At 45.9% G+C, this 21,129-nt stretch overlaps 1 protein-coding gene across 1 annotated transcript; it reads right to left on the bottom strand.

Moving 5' to 3' along the window:
- Positions 1 to 12,905: 12,905 nt before the first annotated feature.
- On the bottom strand, positions 12,906 to 18,841 carry LOC124657987. The gene is made up of 7 exons (XM_047196442.1): positions 18,688 to 18,841; positions 18,412 to 18,532; positions 18,197 to 18,309; positions 15,854 to 17,113; positions 13,786 to 13,826; positions 13,521 to 13,710; positions 12,906 to 13,303 (listed from the first exon to the last, which is right to left on the bottom strand). Exons 1-7 carry the CDS (start codon positions 18,820 to 18,822, stop codon positions 13,301 to 13,303), a joined length of 1,863 nt encoding a protein of 620 aa, XP_047052398.1. The 5' UTR covers positions 18,823 to 18,841; the 3' UTR covers positions 12,906 to 13,300.
- Positions 18,842 to 21,129: the final 2,288 nt, after the last annotated feature.

Raw genomic sequence — 21,129 nt, 5'->3', positions numbered from 1 at the left:
CCGTGAAGGAGGCCTAGCCTAGAGTGAACAGGAGGCAGCCTACCTCTGCTTTCCGATCAACAACAAACCTCCTTTTCGCTTCTCTCTCTGCATTCGCTACAGGACGGACGGATGCTGTACCTGCTACTGTTTCAGGGACTCCGATCCCAACCTACATATGCCCAAGCCCTCCTTTTTTCCTTTAGTACAGTACTAGTATAGTATTAATTTTACTTTTCACCGCAACAAATTCTCATCGAGTGTGGATAATTTATTATGAAGAAGATTCTTCATCCTTTCAACCGGATACAGGGAAATAAATTCGTGCAAAAGAAAAACCTGAATTCTTCCGAGCATGCGCGTGCCAAATCGAAGTCTCGAGCGGGCGCAGTACACAACAAATCGAAGTCTCGAACGGGCGCAGTACACAACAGCTAACCGTGCGTCTAGCTGTCAAAGATATGGTAGGCTAGTTGATATCATGTGTCATTTTTCAAAAAACTGTAACTTTTAAACCGTGCAGCAAAATTACAATCTGTTTTCACTTCTAGAATCCTCACGACGAGAGCTTCGAAACTAGACCACATTTTCATATATTTTGACGAATTTTTTTAACAATCAATTTTGATGTGCGACAAAGCAAATTTATTGTACATCAAAATAACTTCGGTGTGCGGTAAAGCAACTTTTGGTGTGCAGCGATAACACTTGATTCACAACGATGGTAGGCTTCGCAACGGCTGCAGCAACAACTCCTAATGCAGCAGAAAAAATGATACGAGCAACTCTAGGTCATTGGCCGCACCCATGATGTACTTCACAAGGTTTGGCCCTAGTCGGTCACAACAACAATGTTGCCGAGCAAGCCGTACCACTAACGAGCACATTTGTAAGTATCATCGCCCCACATTTGGTGGCTCTGGCATAGCTAGCGTTTCTTTCCGAAATACCCCCACGTCGGACGAGTCAGTCGTTTCCCCGCTCATGCCGACCGAGTCATCCTAGAAACTTTGTTGCAATAGTTGCTTTTCATCGTTGCTAAATTGCCTATAACTGCTTTGCAGTTTTCTACTGTTGGTGTGAAGTTGCCTAACCCTACGCGAAGTCGCCTACCGTTGTACCAAAGTTGCCTACCACTGCAAAAGTTGACTACTGTGGTTGCTTTGTCATGTACCGAAGTTGCTTTTTGTCATGTACTTTGGTGCCCGACAACACAACTTTGATGCCCAACGATGCAACTTTGGTACCCGAAGGCGTAACTTTCGGTGCTCAACGGAGAAATTTTGGTCACGACAAACCAACTTCGATGCCCGGCGGCAAAATATTGGTGCCTGATAGGGCAATTTTGGTGCCTGATAAAGCAATTTTGATGCCCCACAGAACAACTTTGGTGTGTTACAAAGCAATTTTGTGCCCCACAGAGCAACTTTGGAGCCCGACGGTGCAATTATGGTGCACAACTTTGTATCCAACTTCCGAACAACTGTGGACAACTTCGCATCATCAGTAGACAATTTTCGGCTCGATGGTAGAAAACTTCGTGACAATAGTAGGTCATGGTACTCTGGACGTGTGTCTCGTTGGTGACAAGAAATGGGTTGCCATGGTCGGTAACGCCTTTGCTGCATCCGGTCAAGACTAAGGTGATTTTTAGTTGTTATGATCTTCCTATTGCTCTTACGAAGTTGCCCAATATCGATCCGAATCTACCTTTTTTGTCATGCACCAAAGTTGCTTTGTTGCGAACGAAAGTTGCTCTATCACATATCAAAGTTGCTTCTCAACAAATTTCATCGGAACATATGAAAATAAGAACTTGTTTTGAAGATCTCGTCGTCAGGATCCCGAAAGTGAAAGCGGATCATAATTTCGAGATTCGATTTAAAAGTTATAGTTTTTTTAATTTATTTTGGAAAGTAATCATTAGGCATCCACGTGAGACCATGTGGGCACGGAGGTTCTCGTGCTGTGGGCCTGTGGCTGCTCAGCTTTGGCCAGGCTGTTTTTTTCGGCGATTTACACAAAAATAACCCAAAAGACGAAGAAAAGCACAGACTGACCCTCCGGCGAAATTATTTCACTAATCTAACCCTTTTGTGTGGCGCCTCTCCCACGGGCGCCACACGTGCCCATGTGGTTCCCCTCCTGCCGGCGCCACACACCCAGCCGACGTGGCCCCATCGATGCTGAGCTGGTGCGCCCATCCGACGTGGCAGCATGTGTGACGCCCCTCCCAACGGCGCCACACATGCACTTGGAATCCCCCCAAAACATACTGTGAGACAATTCCTCTGGGACTTAGCCGTTTTGCGAGGCTCGATGTGTGGCGCCGATGCCACGGGCGCCACACTAGCATGTGTGGCGCGAGTGCCACGGGCGCCACACATCCACTTAAGTGTGGCGCCCGCGCCCGCGCCCAGCCCGACCCTCTCTTTCTCTTCTTTCTCTCCTCTCTTTCTCAACTCCAACCGCCGCCGCCGGCCGCCTCTCCGCCGCCCCCCACCAAATCCTCCACGGATTGGACAGATCTGGCCGTCCAAATCCATCCCCATACAATTCTCAAGGTATTCCCCTTCGTTCCCCTTCGATTCATCCAAGATTTGCTCCGGTTTAATTCGTTCCCCTTCGATTCATCCTAGATTGGAAATGTTGGTTGTGTTTGAACCATAGATTTGTATGCATGTGTGTTGAACCATAGATTTGAACCATAGATTTGTTGAAACCATAGATTGTATGCATGTGTTTGAACCATAGATGTTAAATTTTGTTAGATTGTATGCATTGTATCCAAAGATGTTTGAAATGGCTATGTATGTGTTGAAATGGGTATGTAAGTGTTGAATGTATGTATCCTAGATTTGTGGAGGAACCCTAGGCATCAAATTTCATGAATGTGTATTTGTAGGAATAACTCATATGGTGTTCTATCCCTAGATATGAATGTATGTGTGTATGGAACCTTATGTATGTATGTGGTGAAAGACAAAATTGGAGCTTAGCAAATGCATTCTATTGTCTTACATATGTCTATTATGTGCCTAGGAATGGTATGTCTTACGAAATTCATATGTGTGATGTATTTGGATATGAACTCTCGTGTATTTGGATATTCTCATGTATGTGTTGCTCATTTTTGTTAGTGGAATGACTCATAACATGGTTGTGTAAACATGTAGGATGGTGTGGCTTCCGGATGAAGAGTACGACAGGGAGCACCGGGCTGTTCATATGACGGAGAGGGAAACGGATCTTCACCCTTTGAAGGTTCGTTACCATGGCACATCGGATATACCTTATGACGAGAGGTACACGGAGTTCATCCGGCCTACCGGTCTTATGCCGTTCATATCCCTTGTAAGCCATGGGGGGCCACACATGAACCCCTCGGCACTCACCGCCCTTGTCGACCGGTGGAGGCCGGAGACTCACACCTTCCACTTGAGGGCCGGCGAGATGGCCCCTACTCTCCAGGATGTTTCCATGATCCTTGCACTACCTATTCAAGGCGAGCCACCGTGTATGAACACAGCTTCCGATGGGTGGCGCCGGCAGATGGAGGGGCTTATTGGCGGGGCTCCTCCGGCGCCAGCAAATCCAAAGCAGAGAGTTCCCGCCGGCGCGTCTTTCGAATGGATCAGGACTAACTTTGGAGAATGCCCGATAGAGGCCGACGAGGACACTCGGAGGACGTACGCCCGCGTGTACTTATGGTACATGATTTCCAGGACTCTCTTTCCTGACAGTGGGGGTAAGCTGGCCCATTGGTGTTGGCTGAAGGCGCTTACGGTGTTGGACCACCGGTGGAGTTGGGGAACAGCGGCACTTGCCTACCTCTACCGGCAGGTGATGATTTGTTCTATGTACTATTTTCCTATAGTAGTGCGCTACACAAAGTAGTAACCAAATATCTTATGTACGCAGTTGGACGAAGCTTGTCGCAGGACCGGGAGCAAGACCGGGAGCGGCGGTATTGGTGGATGCATGCTCCTACTTTCCGTATGGAGCCGGGACCGCCTATCGCTTGGGCGTCCTGGGGTACTCAACGAGACGCCATGGCCTCATTTCCCTCACTTTCCCGATCGGGAGCCCACTTGGGCATACCTTTGGGACAATGTCTCGGAGATGATGAGCGATCCAATGGTCATGTACGAGCAGTACACTCGCGGAGTTGGACACTCTTACCGCTGAGCAGGTAACCGATCACCGCGGAGTTGCAATCCTAGTTTTGATTGATTCTACCGGCATGTTCTAAATAATTGTATGCTCGCAGGTGGAATGGGAGCCATATGGTAGCTACTACCATATTGGCGCGGGGATGGCTGACCCGAACCCCAAGTGCACGGAGGAGGCGCGGTTCGGCGTATGCGCTGCCCACTCATATGCATGTGGCTTGTTGAACACCACCAGCCGCAAAGAGTGATGAGACAGCTTTGGGTCAGTATCAGGAGTGCCCACCAATGTGGCAAGACACGGACAAGGCGCTTCATAGGTAAACTTCTGGAATCATGCGATGGAAGATTCTTGATAGAAGAGGTACAAACTAACTTGTTGATTCTTGCAGGCTTGATAGGCAGCGGCAGAGGAAGATCACAAATTGGCCAGTCCATCATAGCGGCCACATCGTAGCGTTCCAACACTGCTTGGAAGCGGCACGGAATGCTGGCCCTGAGCAGCATTGTGCCTCACGACTTCACCGCTTTCAACAACTACCTCGAGTGGTTCCATCGAACACGCGTATCGAGTTAGTGAAGCGCGCGTATCGTGAAGAGATCTTGGACGACCCCATCCGAGCTCGATGAGGTTGGGCAAAGCCAGCACGACACTTTTGCTCGCAGAGGGAGATCGACTTCTATTGCTTCCGAGCTGAACTTCGTGGTAATGGATTCTCTCACTAACTAGTACTTCATCTAGATTGCCATGTGCTCGCTTAAATTGTGTATGCTATGTTTGTCACAGCGGGAGGAGATCCAAAAAACCGCTGAGGAGTGCGAGACTATGTGGGAGCAGAGCCACAGAGATGAAAAGCCTGTCGGACCGTTGCGGAATTTCATTAAGGTATGATCACCCCCATGCTCCAGACGGCAGGTCCGCGCATAGCCAACCTGCGCCGCTTCACTTAGCCTCAAGCCGGTGCACGTCTGCCCTGCACGGCCCTCCCATGGACCCCATCGTCAAGGCGCCCTAGCCCCGCCCACCACCCTCTCTTCGAGTTGGACCATGCGGAGTGCCCCGTGCCTGAGTCAGGCATCCCACGCACAACGTGGGGGGGGGGGGGGGCACACCCTAGAGCTCTCATGAAGGCACCCCTGGCGCCGATCTCCCCAGCCTTGTCCCGCACCAGCCTTCGTCGCCTTGCATGGACGTACTTGTGTGGTCTTAGCTCCCACTCCTTTCGGAAATTCGCAACTAGGGCGGCATGCCGGAGATTGGCGGGGATTTGGCTAGAATGAGGGTGATGTGGTAGAATTTTGCCGGATTGCGGCACCGGTCCATCGTGCGGAAACTCCCCTCCAGCCAATGTTTCGCGTATGTGGGGTAGCGTAAAATTTGCCCCCAAAACTAGCAATCTGAAGTTCTCAGATGTCGATTCGCAGTGCCTTAATTATTAAAAATGATTTTGCAAGTTTTACGTGATTTAGTTTGGACGTTGTTTGAAAAATCCATAAAATATTGGTTATTTTACAATTTTGATAATTTTAAAGGGTTATTGCCAAGCGAACATAGAAATGGTTCACGTCCGCAAAGCACTAAATGCCTAACCCATCCATGCATGCACGCAATGGATAGACACTTACTTAATTTTAAGAAAATCAAGCACGAATTAATGCTTTAGTTAATTATAGTTGAAACAGTTAGTTCTCCAGAAGGGCTTGTTTTTGTTGTCCAATGCTTTCCTATCTAGACGACCTAGTCGTTGCCATTTTACGGAACCGAGCCAGAGCAAAACAACAGTTAAAACATGCCGTGGAGGTGGACACCGGCTAGCTACGGAACAAGCTTGCTTTCCGGAAGCGCTCGTACTATGCGGCACTTCTTTTTTGAGGGGTACTATACTGCAATTTCGTGGCTGCAAGGACTCCAAATCCCACGTACATAAATGGCAAACTCAACCCCAACCTTTTCAACTGTACCGTCTCCCATTTCCACCAACAAATATGTTTCTCTTTTATCTTCTTGATTAACTTTTCATCACATTGTTATTTTTGTTGTAACAAATATTCCTCAAATATGAATATCAACATGTGGTTGGATGATTAGGAAGGCAGTGGCACCCAACCCACTATTGATCAAACCCCAAGTTGACACTTTGGTGTCATACAAAAGACGGAATATTTTTCAGTGGAGTTGATGTTTCCGTGGATAACGAGACGCGTGCTGTGGCTTCATCAACCTCAAAACTCGTCGGATCAATTTTTTAGACTCGGTCTCTCGGAGATACTTATAGGATGGGGTACACGTGTGTATGTTCTTAGGGATGAGCGTATGTACGTATTTGTGATGGCATGCTTATGTACTTCCTCCGTCCCACCAAAAGTGTCTCAACTTTGTTAAAATTTGAATGTATCGGTACATTCAAATTTTTATAAAGTTGAGACACTTTTGGTGGGGATAGATACATTCAAATTTTAACAAAATTAAGACACTTTTAGTGGGACGGAGGGAATACTATGTTTTGCAAAAAATCATCTGATATGAATCATTTCGATAGGAATAGAAAAAGGTCATTCCTACATTCTACTCCCTCTGACCCTCCCTGTGTTTTTAATATGTAAGGCCGCCACACATTTTGATGTAAAATTTTAGCTAATAATTAGGAAGTTTGTTGTGGCGGCACCGTGGCCGTTAGACTGTTGGTTATATTATTGTAGAAGTACAACAATATCCGAGTTACCGACTTATTATAGAAGTGTTGATGTGGAAGCACTAAAGTAAATGTGGCACTGTAGCACCATAGTTCAGTTCTTTTCAAGCATCTATAGGTAATCCCGATGTGGTTAAAAAAGATGGTAGTATGACGAAAAAGTACCAAATGATTGTAGGATGATGGAGAAAAGGAGTGTAGTATGCCAGTAGCATTACACTTAAGTTGCAGTCGTCGGAACGAGGAAAACACGCGCTAGCTAAAAGGTGTGATGGGTAATGGAGTAAGTATTTTTTGAGAGATACCATAAAGAAGGCAATACTATTTTTTTCCCGACCAAAAGAGGTGACGGATGGTACAGTGTCTTTATTTCTGAACTTGCTACAGAAGAAAATGGTAATACTTTCTCCAGCTGAAAGTGGTAGCGAGTGAAGTAGTATATATTTGTAAAGGAATCGTGAAAGAAGATAACAATATTCTAGGTGAAAGAGGCGACATATAGTGGAGTAAATATATTTTCTCGGTGGTACCATAGAAGGGCACATTTTTTCCCTTGATAAAAAGGTGACAAATGTTTGATTTTTTCGTATTACTGACACTGGCGGAGCTTGCCAAGGATGGTTGGGGGGCGCAAAATGCAATTTACGAGTTCTTGTGTGGGCACATAAAAATTTATAATCTAACATCTTCCCAAAAAATCCTTCAAAGATGTGCCAAATCAAAGGGGTGATGGCCCCTCGACATACACTAAGCCACGCCAGTGATTACCGACAAAGAAGTATGCACCGGTGAAGAATTACTGGTGCGTAACTACTGCCTAGAATTACGGTTTAGATTGAAAATTCGTGTAAAAATTACCACGTTTGCGCGTCATTGAGAAATTACCGTTGTAGAAATATGTGTCCTCGAGAATTACTATTAGGTAGATAACGACCTTTTTCATAGTTGACATCAACAAATTACTGTTGAAGTTCTAGATTTTCACAGAAAATTCCTTTCAGGGAAATATAGGTAGTTAATTAGTTCAATGAATTAGAATCCTCGCTGAAAATTTATGCTCCGGTGAAAAATTACTAATAGGGTAATTAAATTAATGTTAAATATTTCTACCGCCAAAATTTCCTATCAAAAATCCATAATCGAGTCCGACCACAACAACCAAATTAATTATCTTTATCGAGAAACTTAGACTACTAAATAGAAAAGATTTTAAAATCATGGCATGGGTCTCCATTTTTTTTCTTTCTTCAGAATTTTCTATATGCATAATTTCTCGATGTTTTGATGAGAATTTGTTGACTTTTCATATATAGAAGAAGATAGACTATAAATGACATATCTTATGTCAATAAGACCAAAGGGGTGAATTAAATGATAGGAGATGCTAGGGAGTGAAATAAAATGAAATAGTTAGTGTACTTACATATAAAAACGAAGAGAGTAGAAAGGAATTTATTTTTTGTCGATCATATTGTTAGTTAAAATTTTATAGTATCCATCTCATCGCCTTGGGCTGGAGGTCTTCAACCTATGGCTCCTCTTTCCACACATCTGAAATGACGTGCTCCGTTTAAGCGCGTACACTCCAATTTGTGCAAAGTGACATAACAATCATCCCACAGCGAGTTTTTTTAGGAAATCACCCCACAACGAGTTGAAAGGGAGAGAATAGTGCTAGCATGGTGGCATGTTGAGAAAAGGGTAAAAAGCCACAGCAGTTCAATGCTAAATATTAGAAAATACTTGCATTTTATGTTTTTCACAAGCTGCCACTGGTATTTATTAATTATTTTTAAGAAAACACTATTTCTTTTGTGAAACACAGTACAAACAAAGACGCTCACACACTCACCCCATGAACGCACGCACGCATACCTTACCCCTATGAGCAACCTCAGAGAGACTGCATCGAAAAACTGATCCGGCGGGTCTTGATATTGACGAAGTCACCACAGGTGTCTCGTTATCGACGGAAATATCGTCTCCCACTGAAAAATATTCCGCCTTTATGAAACATCAAAGTGTCAAATCTAGGATTTGAACTCTAGTGAGTTGGGGTGCCACTATCCTCGTAACCATCCAACCACGGGTTGGCTCTCAAAACAAAACAGTGATACCATTTCTACCCAGCAGGACCCGTTGTAAGTGATGATGTGGCATAAAATCTCCACAATGATTGACTAAGCTGTTAAAAGAGACGTCGGGGCCCACTGGTGGACGTGGGAGCCACCATCATCTCTATCTTCATCCTATGATCCCCTCTTGGTTCCCTTCCCTCCATAGCCAACCTTAACTCTTGTTCTTGTCTTATGTCGTGCAGGAGTTTCATGCACATGCGCCACACCAATGGAAGAGATGGATGCGAAAGAAAGGTTGGCGTGCTTCGTGTGCGGCAAGGCGTTCGCGCCCTATCATGTTCTTACTGGGCACAAGGCGAGTTACCTCGTGATGCTTCCGCCGCAAGTAGCTGTCACTACAAGAAATGTGTTAACTTGTGATATTTTCTCAGTAATCATGGGTTAAATCGTCATGAATCTGTGACGGTTCTGCACCAGATGGTCGTAAGTCATCACGGAGGGTTCAAACCCTCCATAACTGCGACGATTTGTGTAAAAAAAAATGTTGCTATTTTGATGCACAAAATCACCACAAAATCATGAACATGATTTCCAATCTTATTTCTTATCGGTTATGACCAATTTAGATCGTCATAACGTTTAATAAGATTATACTTTCAGCTACAACGTTGTGATTGGGCGGACACCTGAGCAATTTGCCTATGTGTCATCTTGACATGGCCATTTGGATACCTATGTGTCGTGTTGACGTGGCCTCGGGCTTTCACTAGGTGACTTGCACGTGGGGCCCTAGATCTCATATTCTAGACCCACATGTCAATCTGATATTTTGAATCTCATATTCTAGGCCCACATGTCAATCTAATATTTTGCTAGTCACTTACCTGTAGGGTCTACATGTCTTTTTTTTCGCCTATATGGTCTACATGACAATATGATATTTCTATCAAATGATTGCGCTGTTATAATCCCTGGGTGAATCAGGTATTGTATATCTTCAGTGACGGGTCGGGCCGCAAGAGCTTGGTTCTAATCTACAGGTGACGTGTGGGACCGCTGCAGCGAGAAGAACTGGACACAGCGCAAAAATAGACCGTCCCTGCCCCGGGGGATCGAACCAGCGCCGTCCGACCGGAGGACAACGAGCGACCATCGGAACTACAGCGCAAAATTCCACCCCGAGTAGTGGCTGTCTGGCCGACCCGACGCCGACTCGTGCGCGCACCGTAGGCGCCATGGTCTCCCTCCCCGAGCCGATCGGAGTTCTCGACGCCGCGGTCGGCTCGACGCCGGCCTACGCCAGGGAGATGCTCGCCGGCGGCGTCGCGGGCGTGGTGGCCAAGACGGCCGTGGCCCCGCTGGGCCGGCTAAAGCTCCTCCGCCGCATCGGCGCCGCGCCCGGGGCGGAGGCCGAGGGCGCCCTCCGGACGCTCGTCGGGATCTACCGCCGAGAGGGCTTCGCGGGGCTCTACCGCGGCAACGGCGCCAACGCCCTGCGCGTGTTCCCGTCCAAGGCGCTCCACTTCGCCGCCTACGAGCGGTACAGGGGCTGGCTCGGAGGCGGCGACGGCGGTGGCGGGGCTCTCGTGGACCTCCTCGCCGGCTCGGCCGCCGGCGGCACCGCGCTGCTCGCGACGTACCCGCTCGACCTCGCCCGCGCGCGCCTCGCCTGCGGCGGCGACGGCGCCTGCACGAGCGTGCGCGGCGTCCTCCGTGCCGCGTACGCGGAGGGCGGGCTGTACCGCGGCGTGTGCCCGGCGCTGGCGCGCGCGCTGCCCAAGTCGGGGATCAAGTTCTGGGCCTACGAGTCGCTGAAGCGGCGGCTCCCCGAGGGCTGGGGCGCGCGCGCGGAGGCGCAGATGGCGTGCGGGGTGGCCGCGGCGCAGCTGGCCAGCACGGCCACGTACCCGCTGGCCGTGGTGCGGCGGCGGATGCAGCTCGGGCTATGCGCCGGCGGCGGCGTGCTGGAAGGCGTCCGCACCATCGCGCGGGAGGAAGGCGTGCGGCGGCTGTACGCCGGGCTGGGGATCGCGTACGTCAAGGCGGTGCCGTCGGCGGCCATCGGGCTGGTGGCGTACGACCAGATGAAGGCTCTCATGAAGCTGCCGGTGCCGGGCACGTAGTTGGCAGCAGTACGACAGCCGATGATGGCGTAGCTAGAATTGTTCTACAGTACCTTTTTTTTTTGCAAATTAGAGTTTTTTTTTTTTTTGAACATAGCAAATTAGAGTTTGTGTAGATGTTACCGGGTATAGATGTTAGGAAGTGTAAGCATTGAGGCCCAAACTGTACCTACAACCAAAAAGTTGGTGTATTTTTGGATGGTTGCCAATTTTTTTGGCATGCAATACTCCACTAGTTCATTTTTCTACCCAAGGTTGGCCAATTCATGTGCAACTACAGTGCAAGAAACTTGAACCAAATTTTTGGCTAGCCGTTTGGTAGGGCAACACTAGGCATAAACCAAACACACCTTTAGTATTGGGATTGTCTGTTTGGCGGTTGACTGAATTTGAATTCGCCACCGGTCAGTCTTTTTCCGGTCATAACTAAGAATTAGTGAAAAGGAGGGCCTTAAATTACTTATTCTAGATCATTTAAAAGCTATTGTGACTTGTTCGACCCAAGCTAAAGATGAAATATGTTGACTAAGAAATGCTTGAAGTATTGCAATTGTAATAGGTATCAAATAACAATTGTGTTGCGGGCCATGTCGAAATTCATAAAGTCATTCCCACAAAAGCAAACAAAAGAAACAACAATTGCGTGACTGCAACAGGAAATTAGTAAACCCGGCCCTCTATAGTTCCTGTCCCCACATTTCGGTGAAAAATTGTACATTTTGTCCAACGGATGACACCATGTTAACCCTAACATATAATTGCATGACTGCAATAGGAAATTAGTAAACCCGGCCCTCTATATTTCCCATCCCCACATTTCGGTGAAAAATTGTACATTTTGTCCAACGGATGACACCACGTCAACCCTAACATACCCCCCCCCCCCCCTCGTTTCACCATCTCCTAAGGCCTACAAAATTTCTCGTCTATCTTCGTGCCACCATTATTGGTCCAAACTGGGGGACGAAATACAACCACTAGGAGGATATTGAGAGATCGTCATCTTTGGAGGAAAAACTATGCCGAGAAAGAAGACATCCCAGGTACTACTAGATGTTCATCAAACATGTTTTTCTTTTGTTCTCCGCTTTTCGATTTCATTGTCATTTTTAGTCGCAATAACAAAGTTTATCTAGAGGAGAAAAGGTGTATCATTATTGGCAAAACATGATACTAATTCTTACAATCCTCACTAAGGCAGTCAACTATCCAGAACTTGAGAAATCCAAACTCACTATGATTAAATTAGTACGCCGAGCTAGTTGAGATAAATCGTGCCCTAACACTCTGTTCACCCTGACTATCTTTTACCTCCTGGCATACACTGGATCACATCACCACATCAGAACCTTGGCTTCTTGCTTGCAGGGCTGCCGTGAAGTTTATACCGTACATAATTCACGTTGCTGCCTCACACCATCTTTCAGAAACATGGTGTTTTCTTTAACCAGACAAAGAACTAACCCAAAGAAAAATATGCTCAAAATCAAGAATTGGAAAAGTGACATCTCAGGTGTTCGAAACTAGATCAGATATCTCAAAATGGGAAGAAATATAGTCGATTACAGTTTTCCCAACCAAAACTTGCACAACCAATCTGGCAAGACTTCCACAGATGGCAAACAGTCATGTGTGATAATGTTTGGCCATACTGCCCATACAGGAATATGCAGCTAGCTGGAACCTGCATTGATACTGATACCACTGTATCACAGCACAGCATACAAATTACAACCAGCCATATATTACAGTGCAGTAAGATGGCATCCAGTGTCCACCTGGCAACTGAGCAGTAACAAGGTGGGATCATTCTAACTCCAGCTGCCATCTTGAAGCAAATCATTCACGGCAGGAGGAGCCGAATAAAAGTGAAACCAAATATGCCAACATGAGAAAATCATGTGATGCTATTCAAGTGACAAAAACAGGAAAACCAACACACATACAGGCGGCAACACTGCACGTTCAAAACTTTCCTAATAACTATGATTGTTTGTACAATGGTGTATGAGGAGCTTGACATTGTATGAAGTATAATAGATGTTGTATAACAGACACCAAAATGTTTGGTGGCATTGAGCTGTTGACAGAAGTATAAAGAAACTACTCAGTTTGGTAGCAAGATGAATCGGCGAGAAGGTTGGTGTACGAAGGTATTATATCCGCCCACCATCCACCCCATCTTTTGAAAATTGTCTAAGGCGCCAGTTAAGCTGTGCATTCTTGGCGAAGAATCTCATCACGGTCATTTGTAGTGATCACTGCATGTGGAAGAAGTAAAACATATTAGAGATGTGTTTGATTTTTAGAAAGAAAAAAAAGGAGTATAAAAAAATCAATGTTATTCCAGGGCCCTCTACAAAATACTGTGATTAAACTGTTAACCGGCTTTTGCATGAGCATGCCTGTTTTACTATCAGGTTGTGGTACTAAGTTCTAAAATCAACAATAATGTCCACTGACCACTGCCGTGCTAACCTGTGGGACAAGCCTTGGTGACCGTCTGGGCACTGTAGTAGACCTGGTCTGCCTAGGCACTGTAGAAGACCTGGTATGCCTAGGCACTGTAGAAGACCTGGTCCGCCTAGCAGCAGCACTTCTTAAGCTAAATAGTATATTTCTCGTACGCACACTCGGTAACCCCTCAGAAGCTTGACTATTAGCTGCCCTGCAAAATAGTAAGAGCTATGTAAGTACACGACTAGCAAAACAAAGATGTTAACAATGTTTACACAGAACATACTCTGCGCCATGCTTTGAGGCCAGGGGAGTAATAGCATTGTCCTGCGCAAGAGGATAAAATAGAATACATCAACCAAGGAAGAAATCAAGCAATGAACCACAATCCAGCACACAGGCACACAGAGATAATTAACATCTTATACAGAAAATAATCATAGATGGAAATGATAGGAAATACATAGTCAGTGCAAGACAATGTAATAAACAGAGATAAATGACCAAGCATTATAGGATTTTTTATTTCATTTCACTAGTCCCTGTATGAAAAAGAAAACACTAGATTTGAAAAAGTTCGCTTAATATGTTCCTGGTTTTCCCAATAAAAGTGATGAAGTGCTGCAAGTTTCGCCAAGCCATGGTACATTAAGACACTGGCAGTGAATACCAAAAATGCCAGTTAAGGAGGTTTGCCGAATATCAGTTAGCAAATAGGTAGGTTTGTAGTTGCAGAGCTAAGATTCAGCCCTGTAGAGTTGGCAATAGTTAGATCAGAATAATACAGGTAAGCTTTTCTTCTTTCTTCCCCTTTTACTAAGAAGTACAAACAAGTAAAGTAAGTCAGCCGTGCATCTACTAGCTCAGTGAGAGTTGACACAATTGACCAGTTGAAACCCTTCCATGGATGACTACATATAGAAGACACCATCTTGAAAGGGAAGTAAGAGCAAAACAGCCAGTTCAATTAAACAGATGAATAGGAATTTTATGCAGGTCACCTGCAGGACTTATATGGTTTAGTTCAACCACAGAAACAACACCTCAAATGAGTGCTTACTTGGCCACATAGACAACCCAAGAAAAACTCAGGAAAGAAGAATACTCTTGGCTACAAGAATGGTTCCTTTCTGGTAATATCAGAAGGTCATTAAGTTTCATTCTGGCTAGTAAGTTTCTTTCATGAACTTTGAAAGGAATGTATGATTGGGAACAACTTGCCTCGGTACTAAACAAGGGAGGCACATGATGATCCTGGAAGATTAAGGTGTTACAAGAGCCCTCTAAGTGGGTTCATGAAAGATTAAGGTGTTACAAGTGGCCACGAGGCATACGATGGATATGGAGATGGTGCTTTTACATTTGACCACTACTACGAGGAATTTGACAAGGTTTTTGTCAAACATAAATCTCCATGCCATGATAAAATTTATACACAGTATCTCAAAGTTGAGAACCATCTTCAAGATCGGAGGGGAATAGGCAAAGGTTGATACGACCTTTACTCTAAAAAATGAACAGAGTGTTTAGAGTTCTTTTATAGCCCAGAGAAAACTCGTGCAGGGAAACCGCAATATGTATTGGCTTCTTGATTCCATGTTGGTCATCCTCATGGTGGGGATGCAACCCAACATGCTGAGTCACAAGGCCCACCATTTCAACTAGAAAATAAACAGTGCATTCTCGAGTTCTGTGGACCAGACAAAATGATGTGGTAAAAATGTACAGAGTGTTTAGAGTTCTGTGGACTAGAGTTTTAAGTTTAAAGGATCTAGCTCAACAATAGGACACGACAACTCAATGTAGTGCTTGCTTGGCCAGTCACATAGGCAAATTCTGTGTTCTTGGTTTCTTACCAGAGAATTGAAAATAAACGTAAGAGACAGAGAAAAAGGATCCAAGCCAGCATAATAATAATGCATCATCTGCATCCAAAGATCATTAATATGGATTTCCTAGTTTGGCAAGATTTCTTGATGAAAATAAACGTTTTGAAGTGTTTTCAAGACAAGACTTTTTGGATTTTTTTTTACCAAGAACACTAGATGTGGCTCCTACTACAAGATGCTCATGTATATGCTGTGTGGGGTGAGAAAAACCTGAAGGTCCTCATTTTGTAAAATCTGAGCTCGATGAGTTAAGATTAAACTACTTATTAATTAAATTATCCAATTTCTTGGAGTTTCCAGAAAACCTAGAGTGCAAAATTAACAAACAGACATAAGCTATGATATGTGTAACTAAGAAGCATATCTCAAAGAACATGGGCACCACCAACACATCATGAATATTTGCGTATTTGGTATTAGGGCACAGGTAATAGTTTAGGTAGCATTGAAGTACAACGAAATTACCGGAGCAACAGATGATGTTGTCGGGTCTGCAAGGTTGAAGTTTCCAGCAACGCCACGGTCTGCAGAACTAGCATCTGACTGGGCATCTGTGGCAGGTAGTCCAGCTACTGTCTGCTTGGCTATTTGATCAATTGACAAAGTGTCACCGTGACTATTATCTTCTTCCATCGGCACTGCTTCAATTGGTACACCTTCCGTTAGGACTTCATTTGTATCACTGTTGCGGGTAAGCTTAACCCCTGAAGTAGCACCTGGCATTTCCTGTTTGTCCACAAATGGCGGAGACGAGTCTTCATCAGAATCGCTTATAACCACAACATCCTGAGTGCAGCCAGTCTTGACACAAACTTTGGTTTTACCAGGACTCAACATGTCTTCTTTAGTTGGCTGTACGGAATCATAGGGCAGGGGTGCATGGCCTCTTCCAGACAATGCTGAGACATCAACAGATTCTTGAGGAAGCATGTTATTACCTAAAGCAGCAGCCATCATATCAAGTGACATGTTGTTCTGAACATCAGATGTTAAGCATGAAGAATGTACCACTGGAACTCCCTCTTGAGATCCAGAAGTTTCACCAAGAGTACCAGGCAGTGTGGATGTAGGTGAACTTGAGTTTACAGTTCTATCAGGTGGACAGAACCTAGAGCGAGAGTTCTCACAATCAGTTGAACCTAGTGATGAATTGGTTTGAGCAGCAATGCTCTCAGGTCCCTTGTTTTCTACGTTCATAATGATATTATCCGATGACGAATTTGCGTTCTGATCATTCTTACTCCGAAGACTGCTAATAGAGTTAGAGAGCATCTCAGTTTCAGTGTGATGTATACTTGGAGGGATGCTCACTCCCCCCTTGAAGCTATCAATCCAATCTCCTGGAGTGGAATCAAGATCACAAAATAGATCAATCCCCTCATCTGACATCACAAAAAGATGAAAAGGAGAATTCTTCTTTGCCGGGATATCATTAGACGAGCCACTGCCCTTCTCTATACCACTTCCACCAACTTTCTTATGGCTGCGAGACTCTGACACCACCCCATTAGGGACAGGATGACTTGCTATAAAAGAAATTGTATCATTTACAGGAGCAGCTGACACATGATTTCCAGTTTTAAGCTCTAGAGCTGTTGAGCTAGTTGCAACACCATCAGCAGTTTGAGAATTCACATTATGAGCAATCCCTTGTCCAGAACATGAACTAAAACAGTCTACTTTTCCATTGTTAACAGAAACAGGAGGAAGACTCGTTCTGGTGCCCTGGTTCAAGATACAGAAACAAATGAAGAAATTCATATACAGTGTATACAAACAAAACAGGTGGCAGGCATTACAAGTACACAGATCGCAGAGAAACACTATCTTAGATGTAGAAAGAAAATTAACTAATAAAACTGGTATTAAACAATGTATGCTACAGAACATAGGTTTCAGATAAAAATAATATGGGCCCACATTTTCAGCTCATTGGACAAAAAACCACTACAGCTGCACTGTTGATTGTTGAACTAACAATCCAGTACTTGAATTCAAATTCAAGCGCACATTTGGAACAAATCATTTTTTTCTATGTACGCTTGAAATTTTACAGCTGTTGGACAATACTACTACAAAATAAGTGCCAGTCATGTTTGGCCTAGTGAATTAGAAAAAAAAAAATCCACCTTGATCATTTCAAAGAAAATTGGTAATTTGTAAGAAATTAGTGAAAATCTATTCCATGTGTGAGAGGATTCTCCCTATCCTACATAAGCATTGGCAAATTTGCATGAAATGTCCAAGGATACCAAAATCTTGGCTGACTTACCAAATTATAGGAATTTGGATGGAAATTCATTTCACCCTCATGCATGTCAAGACTAATGTACTATCATGGAGAAATAAATCCATTTTATTTCTGAGTAAATGCCAATATCATCTAAGGCACAAAAAATAGCTTCAGGTGAAGTAAAGAGGACTGGGAAACAGATGACTCTATGAGTTACACAAATAGTCTGACTCCAATAGCACATTTTGTTTGGTCATGGAACAGGACGAGCTGATACAGAGGATGTGAGCGGTATTATGGTCAATGAGAATATTTGTAGAACTTGATTAGATTAAAAATTAGTTTACACAGCATATGTCATGAAATACACATGGGCAACAAAATGAAGTTGATTTATAGTAAAGGATCAAATTTCCTGGATTACTAAAAGTTGAAGAGCCTGCATCCAGTTCTCAATTACACAATCAAAACTAGGAAGACTAGTTATATTGTATTACAGGGACAAATATAGAGGTTGAATCAGGGAAAATGTTGTACTGTAACAAGATTAAGAAGCAATGGTGACAATTTCTTACACTTGTCAATGCTGCATCCGCTTGTTTCTTAGACACCTTTTGATGCTTTACATGCGGCCTATCAGCATCATCTCTGTCACTGTACGTGCCTCTTTTGTGGTTATCCTGCCCACCTGCAGTAAATTAGGTTACGTCAGATATACCAACATCCACATATAGTAACCATTGGCAATCTGCGAAATTACGCTTAACATAAAGGAAGTTTCTATACATACATCTGGATGCTTCTTTGTTGTTTGGTAACACGGCAGAAGGCGTAGCAGGAGAAGACGGAACAGGAGAAGCCTGTGTAGAACCGATTTTTTCCCTTTCAGGTCCTGAATTAAGTTTTTCCTTCTGGAAAACAAAGATGGTGCACATCAGTATTAAATTATGTTTCCCACCAAAAAAAAGTATTAAATCCCTGATGAAACTAGCTCACATATTTAGCTCATAATACATACAGGCATTCGAAGTTGAAGCAGACGGTATATACTCAAAGTCAAAGTTACCTCAAGAAGCACGGCGAGTGATGAAGCTAACTGAGAGTGGGTCTTGTTGGCAGGAAGGTTATACTGCTTGCAGAACGATTGCAGGTTCTGGTGACTAAGGCTGAGGAGACGTTTTTGTGTTTCCTCCAACCCCATCGGATTGACTGTAGCTGCACAGAAAACACACGGCAACATTAGTACAGTTCATCAGGCAAAGATAACACATACAAGCATTCATCGAAATTTCTACAGATCATGAGTTAGCCTATTCATCGAAATTTGTAAAAAATCTAGGGGCCCAGAAAGTCTGAAGAATTGTCCTGCCCAAGCACGGCAATAACACCCAACCGAGTAAAGCACACGAGAAGGCAAGCATCCAGTGGATTCGTTGGTTTATCGACTATCCAAAAATAGGCGCTGAGGCACTTGACAACACGCTGTGCGTCCAATTCCACCGCACATTGCGTGTTTCCGCTCCCCTAATGGAAGGTGGATTTGCTGAAGCTAGAAACACGCGGTTGTACCATCGATCGCCCCGTGGCCCCTGTGCGCCCCTGCCTCGCCACGCAGACAGCGCAACGTTGAGCCCGAAATGGAAATTGACGAGCGGATCCGCAAGGAAACGAAGGGAACCAGATCTAGGCGACCGGGGACGCCGCCGGGGACGACGCGCGGTCCACCGGACCCGCGGGACCAGCCCGCCCGCCCGCCAGAAGCTACCCAACTAGTCAGCACGCGCGGGACAGAGAGAGCACCGCCGGGAGTAGCGGCCCCGCGCGCTTACAGCCGCGGCCGCGCCCCACGGCGAGCGGCGAGGTGGAAGGCGAGAGCTCCTAGCGAGCAGGGAGCTCGCGCGCGGTACGCCCGGCGTGGCCGCGTCGAATCGAAGCGAGGTAGAGGGGCAGGGAAGCGCGGGGACGGGGTTGCTTACCTGCGGAAGCGGGCGGGGCGACGAGGTGGAGGAGGAGGGGCGGCGGCGGGCGGAGCGGGGAGCGGGAGGGCGGCGAGGTGGTGGCGCCGGGGTTTGTGTGTGCCTGCCTGGGGTTTGTATGCGGGCGCTGTGGGCGGATTTGGGAAGGACGGCGTGGCGTGGCGTGGCGTGGGCTGGCCGTTCTGGTTGCGTGTGACGGCGCGCATTCACATGGTCAGACGGCAGGGGCAACCTGCCGAATCAGGCCCTTGCAGCACTGCACATGCTCGGGTCGGGTCGGGTCGGGTCGGATTAGTTACGCGGTGTCCGGGTTCCGGCAGGGGAGAGGAGAGAGCGGCTTCGGCTGGAATTTGAAATTTGGGGGTTTGGAAATGGAAACTGCGGGTGTCATTTTTTAGGAAAGAAAGTAGTAGTACTGGAATTTACCATATCATCGCCGCCTCTGTGCTGCACAAAAATGCGCCCAATTTGTGTGCACAATGGGTATGCCACGTTACAACGATGTTCCACATGCTTGTCTATTAGCATTGCATCATAGGGAAATTAGTGATGTGACAATTGTACTTAAGGAGAAAATAGATCGGCAATTTATCCCAACTCTCACGTGGAGAACGCAGGCACCTAGTAGTGGATTTGCTAATCATGCTATCCAAAGTAGGAACCGAATCGCTCTCAAACGCGTTATGCCTACAGTTTAATTGTGCATTGCATCCCTCCCCCTAAAGGAAGGTACATTTGTCGAGGAGGGAAACACATGGTTTCTACCACCCCTCAAAGTGTGAACACCATGCAACCTGGCCACACAAAGGTAGACGGTGGAACGGAAACGAAAATTCGTAGGAGGATCCAAGCGGAACCGAGGGGGGGGGGGGGGGGCTCAGATCTAGACGACCAGAGGCGTCGCGTAACCTACTAAGCCCGGCGGACATGCCAACCGTCCCCAAAACATTGTCGCCTAGGTAACGCAAGAGGGGCGTAGATCCCATCGCGATGCCAGGTGATAAAGAACGAATCTCGGGCCAGTGAGGAAGAAATTGAAGGAACTTATACAAGGAAGACAAGCAAATCTAGGCTACTAGGCGTGATACAAAATAAATAAAAAAATGATCCTACTACAATCAACTAGACAATTAACAACCACGGTGTGAAAACAGAGGGAATAGAGCCAGGAGGTCGTACCTGGGTAAGCGGACTGCATGTCGACGGCTTCGTCCACGGAAGGAGGAGGCTCGATTTGGAGATCGCCATCGTCGTCGCTAGGCATGAGGTTTAGGTCAATGATAGGACGTGGGGCCGCAACGGGGATTCCAGATCTGGCCGCCATGACACGAGTCGCTGGGGTGGGGGTGGGTGGGTTTGAGCTCGAGAAGATCCACGACAACGAAATCTGGGATGGGGGGTGCAACAACTCGGAAGGGACGGGTCTGGTACCGCTAGGGGAGGGGATTGTGGTGGTTGGCGAGTGGTCGCGCACCTCCGAATGGGGGTCGCCAGCATAGTCGCGAGATCTCATCTCCTCTCACCAGCCAATC

This window comes from Lolium rigidum, chromosome 5 (assembly GCF_022539505.1).
Source record: "Lolium rigidum isolate FL_2022 chromosome 5, APGP_CSIRO_Lrig_0.1, whole genome shotgun sequence".
Classification (NCBI taxonomy): Eukaryota; Viridiplantae; Streptophyta; class Magnoliopsida; order Poales; family Poaceae; genus Lolium; species Lolium rigidum.
This window is presented reverse-complemented; position numbering and strand designations above follow the sequence as displayed.